The sequence below is a fragment of the Diadema antillarum genome, unplaced genomic scaffold, assembly GCF_040938485.1.
Source record: "Diadema antillarum isolate AM-2024a unplaced genomic scaffold, OU_Dant_1.0 seq00002046_RagTag, whole genome shotgun sequence".
In the NCBI taxonomy this organism is placed as follows: Eukaryota; Metazoa; Echinodermata; class Echinoidea; order Diadematoida; family Diadematidae; genus Diadema; species Diadema antillarum.
In genome coordinates this window covers 292,554-302,680 of record NW_027272696.1, presented here as the reverse complement: position 1 = coordinate 302,680, position 10,127 = coordinate 292,554, and the positions used below count along the sequence as shown (strand labels likewise).

Genomic DNA, 10,127 nt, shown 5'->3' with positions numbered 1-10,127 from the left:
TTATTCTTCTATTTTTCTTCAGATTACTTGGGAATCCCCACAAAAATCCTTCCAAACCAATGAATATTAATATTCTTGAGATGACCTCATCTGTCAATCATTGTTAAAGAACTGAAATGTTTAACAAAACACATTTGAATGCACCTTCCCCTCCACTTGGCATAACTTGCATGTTCCCTCGCCATGTCTTTTGTTAGTCACATTAATATGACAGAAACATGCAAGTTACGCTGAGTCGAGAGGGAGGTGCATTCCACTGTCTTTTGTTAGACATTTTAGTACTTTAGCAATGATTGACAGATGACGTCATCTCAAGAATATTAATATTGATTGGTTTGGAAGGATTTTTTGTGGGCGTTCCCAAGTAATCTGAAGAAAAATAGAAGAAAAAATCATTAAATATGGAATGTTTCTAGATATTCATTTCACCGCAAAAGTGATGTTGAGGGTATCATAAATCAACAAAAATCAATACGTTTTTGGAATTCAGGGCCCATTTAAAAGCCTAACTCTTACCAGAACCAATGCTATACCATCCCTTTAACAGACATTTTGGAATTGGAGAACTTTACAATGGGAATGAAAAAAACTGCTGTCTTGTGGTGCTCTGCTCCTCCAAGAGAATGGGGTCAGGCATTCTGCATAGGATGTTGCTTGCAGACTCTCGAGAGATGTCGTCTTTGATCGGCCACTTGAAGATTCCAGGCCTTGGTTGTTCCATGTACTGGATGATCACGTCATCATCCAGAACATCTTTGACCTGTTTAAAAAAAAAAAAGAAGCAAAATGATACAAATAATTAAAAAATATGCATATTGAGATCATTATATCAATATTTCTATGAGTTTGGAATATTTGTATGTACTAAGTACAGATAAAAGATTGTTCAAAAGTCATGTACATGTCACCCACATTGAAATAGAGAAGAACATTTTATTATACATGTATTGATATTCTGTATACCAAGCAATAATATACACAGACTGCAAATGGGAAAAGGGGAGGGGGGGGGGGCAACTCGCTCATTACACATTCAACAAAATAGACAAAAGAAAACAAACAATTTCAATCAAATGAACTTTATTATGATGCTCTCACAAATGGAAATCATATAAGTAAACAAAAAGAAAAAAATGTGAAAGAAATGCAAATGAAATATAAATCGAGACAAAGTAAACTCACAGTTCAAGTACATACCAAAAAAACTCAAACATACATTTATTTTTGTATCACCATACCCAATAGCATACACAATTTTACAATATAAAGAGTCTCCAATGCAAGTTAAGATAAAGAGGAGTGTTGCACTTGTAAACAGAACAAACATTTTGTATTAATCACTGAGCTGCTTTATACAATGTGTCCAATAACTTACTTCTCCGATGAAGTCCCTGCTCTTTGAGCCCTTTCCAACAGGAATTGCGACTTTCACAAAATCTCCACAGCAGTACCTCACTGAGGAATTGGATGTCTGCAGTGGTCTCGTTGACACCTTGATGACATCTCCTGTGACTGTCACATCGACGTGAATTCTAGCGGAAACCTCGGAGGCCTGAAGAGACAAGGGTTCAACTGTAGTGATATCTGGGGAAAGGGCATCAGGAGCCTCAGGGACCTGGACAAAGGAGGATTCACCTGAATTGATATCTGGCATCAGCAAGTCATCCTCTGATACCTGGCCAGAAAGCGGATCGGCAGTAGTCACATCAACCTCCGGTACAGTAGCTGTTACAGGTTGCTCAGAAATCATCTCTCGGGTCTGGGATCCATGAACAGGATCTACTGCAGCTTTCTTCGAGACCCGAACAATCTTCTGCACCCAGGTATCAACGATGTTGTTGTTCAGGCATGTCTCACCTGCAAGACATCCGGTGCAAAAGCAAGAAAATCGTCTTGCTTTCAGGACATATGGCTCAATGCCTACTACAGCATGAATTCGCCGCACCCCTGAAATTGTATCCACATCCGTGCGTGAGGCTCTTTCACGGTTGATATCTCCTGTTTCGCAAAGAAGGAATGTCCTCCTCGAATGAATGCAGTGCCCATCCTTTGTTGCTGCTCTACTCAGCTTGGGTTCACATGCATTCAGAAAGCTGTGGCTGTCTGTAACTACAATGGATGTGTTTGCTTTGACCACGTTTCGAACCACATGCTTCACTACACCCCCTTCACCATCACATGGATTTTTGCCATGTCTGCTTCCGAAGAAATGGCGCTCAACGGTATCGAATGGCAATTCTCGTGTCCCAAATGACACATCTGTCAGTGGAGTCCTTGACTTGTACTGTGCCCCGCAACCATCCGAAAACTGGATAAGGTGATTAGCTTTGGGAGCTCTTTCATGGAGGTGGTCAGACACCATTCGAACAAAGTGGTTGACAGCATGGTGATCATGCTTGTTGTCATCTGTGATGACGATAACTGCCTCTCTGATGCGTGATGAAGTGTTGTCACACTTTGCATTCTCACAGTTATAGTACGAGACGAAGGGATGAACTGTAACCTGGCTCTGATACCAGTGGGCACTTTGTACCTCTTCTTGCATGATACAGGTATAGTTCTCCGCGAAGTCCATAACAGTGACGATGGCGGATGGAGGAGGGCAAGAACTGATGAGGGCAAACTGCTTTTGCTGCCACCTTGCTTCAAAGAGATGACTCGGGTACGCAACCAACTCATTCTTCAGTTCATCAACCAGAGCTTTCAGGGATCCACTTATTTCTGTTAGGACAACTCTCTTTTTCCCAGGGGCATATGTTACACTACTCCACTTCCTCCACTTCGTCATTCGTTGATTCTCAGGATCCTTCTGTAGGATAGCATCAACTGCATGGTCTAGTTTTACTACCCCACACTTGCTACACTCCCGATCGATGCACTCAAGATTTCTCCCTTCACAAAGTGTGAGGTCAGATAGCTGATAGCGACTGGTGATGCTCATTTGATTTTCCCGAATCAATTCCCGGTTCAGGGTCTGTAGCTTGAGGTCGATGTTGGTACATATCTCGCACAGGCATTGCTCTAACTGAGCCTTCTTGTGAAGGAGGATGTTGTTTGGTCTTAGCTTCGCGAATGATGATTTTCCAACCTTAACTTCTGGATTCTCCTTGCGAAACTCTTGTCTGGTATGTTCCACAGTATTTTGCAGAACATACCGGGGTTGCTCGTCTCTCCCAATGGACTTCCGGTTTGGTACACATGTCGCCACGTCTGGTCGCTTCAGGAATTCGTGAACTCTTGATTGAGTTTCAGCAGAGATTGCATCCGATCGCCTATTCCTGCCTAGCATTCCCAGTCTCCGCATTTTGCTATACTTCATCAAAATCCGTTCCGATACTCCCAGGTGTTGTGGTACTCTCTTCCTTAATCCATGCTTATCATCAAGAAACACTGTAAGTTCAGAGATGAATGGCTTGCGGATCGATCTTTTTGATGTGCTGAGAGTTTTCTTCACTGCCTGAAGGACGTTCTCCATATCTTTTCCTCTTGCTTTAATAGCTTCCTGCTCTGCTTTTTCTTTCCTCCTCTTTTCGACTGCAAGCTTCCTCCTGACTTTTTCCTCCATTTTCTTTGCCTTCACCTCTCTTTTATGAGCAGCATCCTGCTCTCGCACTCTTCTTTTTTTCTGTGCAGACATGGTTTGTCGATATTTCCTTTTGTACTCTCTCCACTTTGCTCTCTGTCTCTCCCGATTTTCTGCCTGGGAGCGTGTAGTGGCGGGTCTTGCTTCTGATCTTTTTCCACCACGTCTCTTTTCTCTCACCTTCCTCATCCTTAACTTTGCTTGTTCAGCTGCTCTCTTTCTCTTTTCTTCTGACATGTTCTTCCGATACTCCCTAGCACGTGCAGCAGCCTTCTGTCGATATTCTGCATGTGCAACAGGATCTTCCGGTAACTTTGCTCTCCTTTTCCTCATTCTTTCGGCATCCTTACTCAACGCAGGTGTCGATATTTCGCTTGGTGATGATTGTGTACCCACACATTGAGTAGCAGAGCGGAACCTTATTTTCAATGGCATATCTGGAGGTAGGTCGTATACTCAGCAGCTAACAAAGATCTTATATCAATGCTACAAACTGATCTAAGTAGAATGACCCGGAGGAGAAGGATTCATCTCAACACACAGAGATTCAGCACCTATATTATTTCAACCTCCCTACAAATAGCACCAATGGGACTACCAACAACTGACAACAGCGGAAAATCTCTACCCTCTGCCTTCAAAACATCCAAGTCCTGCATGCAACTTGATGCAGGAATCGTCACCAGATCTCTGCATTAAATAAAGTGATTTTAAAAAAATAAGACAACGATAATTCTACAGAAGGGATTGCATAAATTGAAGACACTGGAAACAGATGAGATTTCAAATCGTAATTGTAGTCATAATTAGATGTTCATTCAGCATATAGCTACAGTGGGCGACAGAACCCCACCATCGAGTACTTCCTCATACTTCTGTTGAATAGTAGTACACTTTTTTGCCTGGCACTAATATCATACGTTAAACTGCTTATTGATGAAGAAAAGTAGTACTATGTTCTATTTATTCAAATTCATTTGCACATCTGACATTTTCAATGTATGAAAATGAAAATATATGACTTTTCTTTTTTAAATTGGTGTTGTTTCAAGAGTGTGGTTCATGACAGCTTCCAGTTTGAATATTGGAGTCAATATGATACACAATATGTCTAATTCTGAGTAATGTATCACCCACCGCTAAAACTCCTCTGGCCATAACACTACACTCATCTTTCTGTAGCATTAACTTTTCATGGTTCCAATGTCTTCAATTTAGGCGCAGTTTGTAATTTTTATTATTCCATATAGAATTTGATACTTAAATTAAAAATTGCGTTTATTATATATATGTTGTCATATCCATGTTTGATATTTCTATTTACCACGAGTAATAACTGAAATATAAAGAATCCCCAAACTTTTAACTTTTTATGGAGTAAGTAATAGATTTCCAAGTTTTTTTTTACTTCTTCAGGCATCTACCATTGCATATTTATCTGTGCTGCTAGCCATGAAAGGATGCTGCAAACAAACTGAGGAGGTCATGGCTGATGTGACAGTAGTTGGATCACAGATGTGTGCATGGATCACAGATGTGTGCATGGCTGATAACAAGCTGCTGGTTCCTTGATCGTCTCTGAGAACGAAGCTTGAAAATCATCAGCAATGATATACTGCTGGTCCATCGATAGTCGTTAAGGACAAGGTGCATACACAGTACCTGTAATCCATGGCAAGTGTCACAACTCTGGTCCATCGATCGTCGTTAAGGACAGTCAACGCAGACCACAAGTGATGACATGCAGCTGGTCCATCGAATATTGTAGAGGACAATGCTTTATAGCTGTCACAATAGCAGGGTACCAGTAGAACTGCTGAGACAATCTTGAATAATGGCATACTACCGGCTGCTTGTATGAGTTCATAGTTTGGAAATAATTCATGCAATCTCTTCATGACTCTATGATATACACTAGACTCTTATCACCAAAAAGAAAAAAAAAGCAATTTGAGAAAAAAAAAATGTACATGTAACTGTTGACAACAAAATATATGTAACCACCCCATTTGGAAGAGCTGTATGATATTTCACAATTGTACATCCTCATGCAAATACATCTAAAGAAAAAATATTTTCAATAAATTTTGAATGTCAGCATCATAGAAATTTGAAGGAGGCTGTGAGTTATCACTATCTTTGAAAGGAAATGTGTAATATTTGTTTTCTGCTGTAGAAAGCAATTCAGTATCAACACCTCTGCACTATGTTTGCTCTCGTAAAACACTTTTCTGTGTGATTATTTGGTCATGTATACAATATTTATGAACTTTGGGAAATAAATGCAGAGTAGTTCTGTACATAAAAGCAGTGTATGGTTTATCATTAAAAAATAGATGTTGGCACCCTTGATGTACCAATCTCCAATCAATCAACCCACCTACAACAGCAACTTTCTGGTCAAAGGACAGGTATTAAAAAAAAAAAGATAGGTGTAATTGATAGCAACTTCATGAAAATATGCATACACACCTTATCACTGGAAAGCAGACAGGCTAGGCATGATGAAGGGATGCTCTGGGCACTCAGAGATTTAAAAAAAAAAATCACCACCACAAGCTGTAGAACAGGGCAATGCAGCTTCTATAAATAAAATGATAATTACATCAGATGAAAACCCAAGCAACCACATTCACACTCACATTTATTTTGGATAGAACAAGGTAAAATATTACAAGAATTCTTTTGGGTAACACCTACAACTTTGTATAAGAAGCGGATGTTTGTTTGGTAAGGTGCACCCTAGTGGAATTGTATATGATATAGGTAGATAAGAATATTACCAGAAACAACAAAAGGAAGCCCAACTACATAAATATTGAGATATATGTAAAGATTAAATACTTTCCATTATATTTTCATAATATGGTATAATAAAAGAAAATTTGAGAGAGGCCATGGCTTCTAGATGTCTTTGAAAGGTAACAAGTGATGTTTGTTTTCCGCTATATAAAGCTGTTATATATTTCCTTGGCAATTCATTCATCAGTTACAAATTGTAACATAAAAACAATTCAACAGCAGAATTTCATATATCTGTATTTGAATGTACACAAAATAGTTTTGTACATAACAGAAAGAAAAAAATATGTCATAAGGGGAAAAAAGGCACCCTCAATGCAGTTATGTATATCACAAATCTGGCAACTGGCCTAGCAACCTTTCTGAAAAAAAAATAAACAAAAACACAAACAACAATAACACAATCAAACTACATCAGAAGAATATACAGCAAAATCATGAAAATATGTACATACACACCTTATCATGGGAAAGCAGACAGGCTAGGCATGATGAAGGGATGCTCTGGAAACTCAAAGAGAGAAAATCTCCATCACAAGATGTAGAGCAGGGCAACGCAGCTTCTATATATAAAATGATATTCATATCAAGAGAAAACCCCAATAAAGACAGATGTGACTACATGGCAACAGACAAAAAATATCAAAACAAACAAGAAAAGGAAGCTTATCTACTTACCAATTCAAAGACATCTACTGATAAAATCTTTATTCTTGAAGAATATGCCACAGTCAAAAAAAAAAAATCTATATATATAAATAAACCAAAAGAAAAAAGAAAAAAAAAGTGGAAGCCATGGCTATGAATATTTTCGAAAGGTAACATTTAATGTTTGTTTCCCACTGTAGAAAACAATGCGATATCTCCTATAGAAATTGCTCTGTGATCATTCATTCATGTAGGAAATATAGAGGAATATAGATTTACATACCGGTACTTAATGAAATCAATAAAAAAATAGTCCTGTACATAATTTCAGGAACATTTCTTTTGCCATTGTCAAACAGACAAAAAGAAAAAGGTACCCTAGACACAGTTACGAGTGCCAATCTAGCAACCTGCCTAGCAAACTTTTCGGCCGAAAGAGATATGTTATAAAATGAAAATATGCATACACACCTTATTACTGGAAAGCAGTCAGGGTAGGCATGATGAAGGGATGCTCTGGGCACTCTGAGATAAGAAATCTACACCACAAGCTGTAGAATAGGGCAACGCAGGCTCTATAAATAAAATGATAATGATCGTATTAGGAGGAAACCCCAATAACCACAGATGTGGCTACATGACTACGGACTAAAAAATCATGAACACAGCAAAATTAAACCTAGTTACATACCAGTTCGAAGATATTTACAAATAAAATATTCACAATACATAATAACACGGCATTAAAAAAAATAGAGGCCATGGTTATTTCGAAAGGTATTACATGTAATGTTTGTTTTCCACCGTAGAAAGAAATTCAATACTGTACTCCTACACAAATTGCTCAGTGACTACTTATTCATGCAATACAAATATACAATCATCATGAAATGAATACAAAATAGTTCTGTACATATAGTCTACATGCACGTAACATCGCAGAACTTCTGTGGAAAAAAAAATAATAATCATTTTGGGGACACGAGACTGGTCAGCAAAGCAAAGAAACATGATGGATTGTGCAACAGCTGGAATGAGGTCGATTTCCATAGCATAGACAGCTGTCCAGGCAGGCCACAAAAGACAGTGTTGCGGACAAACATTATCATTGTGCATTGAGCCAGGGTCACTCAGCTCCAATGAGCCCTCCAGCAACACGACATTGGAAAATCATCACAATATTAACCACCAAAAATAGGACATATGTATACTAATACACACCTTAGTCCTTACCACTGGAAAGCAGACAGCCAACAGGCTAGGCATGATGAAGGGATGCTCTGGTCACTCACGCATGACGCAGAGCGAATCACCACTAACGGCACGCAACAGTCAACGCTAGTAGAAGTTAAAAGGTGCAGAACAGTGCAGCACAGCTTCTCACAGTTGCTATCTGTATATAGTAGACTATACGAGGTCGAGAGTAAATAAAAAAATAATCGCATCAGTAGAGAACCCAATGAGCTCATCATTGTGTGGCTACATGATGACAATAACGTTAGAGGTCTAGTTTACACTTTTCTGAGGCACAATGAAATAAAATCCAATCCCGATGTAGTAAATTTTCTCAGGTAAATTTATTTTCTAATTCTACTTCTAGGTCGTAACGTTAATACTCGTCGTATCGTATGCTATCGCAAAATCGTAGCACTCTACACTACAGCTACAGCCTAAGTGGTTACATGTCTGCACTAAACTTGCAGTAAAGTTAAACTTGTATTCAGCCGTTTTAAGTGCCACTGCTGGCATAGCCTTTATTGTTCATTGTTGTTCTGTCACCGTCAGTTTGGATTCCTTTTGAGAAAAAAAAATCACAACAGATGAGAGAGGATTATCGAATCTGGACGCACATATAAGTACTAACAAAAAATAATACACGTGGGACTAGGTTCAGTTATCTTCCGTGTCAACTCGAAAACGAGTAGTGAAAGTTAGGCCGACAGAGGATCTTAAAAAAAAAATCTAATAATGCCAGTACGGCCACTAATCCTAAAATAACGGTACATTTTACTCTGAAACGGAAAATTTACCTTTTTGCAGAGAGAGTTGTAAATACGTCCGTCTTTATATTCAGATCTGGGCAGCAAGCAGTCGATAGGTTGTACCTACGCAACGCAGACAGAACCCGGGAAATTTTATGCGAACGATACGCAACCTCGGACCGAACGGCGCGAAACGAGGAGGCAATCGAGACAAGGGAACAATCTGTCTGAGTTACGCGCGTTCTGTGAAATTGCGAACACACGTAACGAAGACCGATTTGCGATTCTGTCCACCGTTCGTGCGTCCCACCAAGCGGAGCGTACGCACTGAACGCACGTAACATACTGGACAGAATTAGAAAAGGAAGCTGAAGCTAGATAACTAAATGTTCTGAAAAGACAGCTATGCTTGTGCCGCGAAACCGAAGGCAGACGTCTAACTTCAGGGTAATGTCGGCGTTTCTGTGTTAAATCATACGACTCTGGAGTGTCTCAACTAGCAGTTACGTACGTTCGCGGCGTGGACAGAAAATTGAATTTGGTAACTTTGAATACGGATATTAAATATTTAATTTGATTTTCTGTTGAATTAGTGAAACTTAACTTGAAACTGTCGTCAGCAAAGTGTATTTAACACAAAATAACTGCACTCTGACGCCTGGAAACCAAACGAAATTGAGGCCGAACGTACGTAACTGAAGTAGGACAGAACGCCGACCTTTTTGGTCCAGCTTGCTTTCCACTCTCTCAAAACTCTCGTGATCGTTCAGGACGAACAAGAAAATGATTTCCCGATGCGTTGCCGATAAATTTTGAATTATAATCCATACTGGATACGAGTCTTATCAGGACATTTATTTTATACAAATTACAATTTATGTGAATTTTTATTTCATATTTGCACATTATCAACAATATTAAATAAAAACAAACAAACCAGCACATCACAAAAAAATGACATCAAGACTCGACGAGGTTGAATATTTTATTTCACCTTACCACATTTATTCACGAGATAAAAAAAAAAACGATGATTCAAACTAATATTTTCAAATGAAATTGCTCTGTATCTGGAGTGCATAAAACTACCCATTTACCGTGGAATTGCCCAT

The 10,127-nt window shown here is 39.0% G+C and overlaps 1 protein-coding gene across 2 annotated transcripts; it reads right to left on the bottom strand.

Annotated features, from left to right (window-relative positions):
• Positions 1 to 485: 485 nt before the first annotated feature.
• On the bottom strand, positions 486 to 8,513 carry LOC139713737 (uncharacterized). Of its 2 annotated transcripts, XR_011709650.1 has the most exons (5): positions 8,255 to 8,513; positions 7,505 to 7,608; positions 6,845 to 6,948; positions 6,056 to 6,166; positions 629 to 760 (listed from the first exon to the last, which is right to left on the bottom strand). XR_011709650.1 is itself a non-coding variant. In XM_071625441.1 (2 exons), exons 1-2 carry the CDS (start codon positions 4,016 to 4,018, stop codon positions 569 to 571), a joined length of 2,835 nt encoding a protein of 944 aa, XP_071481542.1. In that variant the 5' UTR covers positions 4,019 to 4,090; the 3' UTR covers positions 486 to 568. The 2 variants fall into 2 exon arrangements, 1 of the variants encoding a protein (XP_071481542.1); XM_071625441.1 differs by lacking the exons at positions 6,056 to 6,166; positions 6,845 to 6,948; positions 7,505 to 7,608; positions 8,255 to 8,513 and adding an exon at positions 1,376 to 4,090 and having other exon boundaries at positions 486 to 760.
• Positions 8,514 to 10,127: the final 1,614 nt, after the last annotated feature.

Bases quoted from the DNA above. Each gene is read 5' to 3' on its own strand.
- LOC139713737 (XM_071625441.1), bottom strand. From the start codon at position 4,018: ATGCCATTGAAAATAAGGTTCCGCTCTGCTACTCAATGTGTGGGTACA. The intron at 761-1,375 runs GTAAGTTATTGG...TTTTTTAAACAG, and splicing joins GCAGGGACTTCATCGGAGAA to GTCAAAGATGTTCTGGATGA.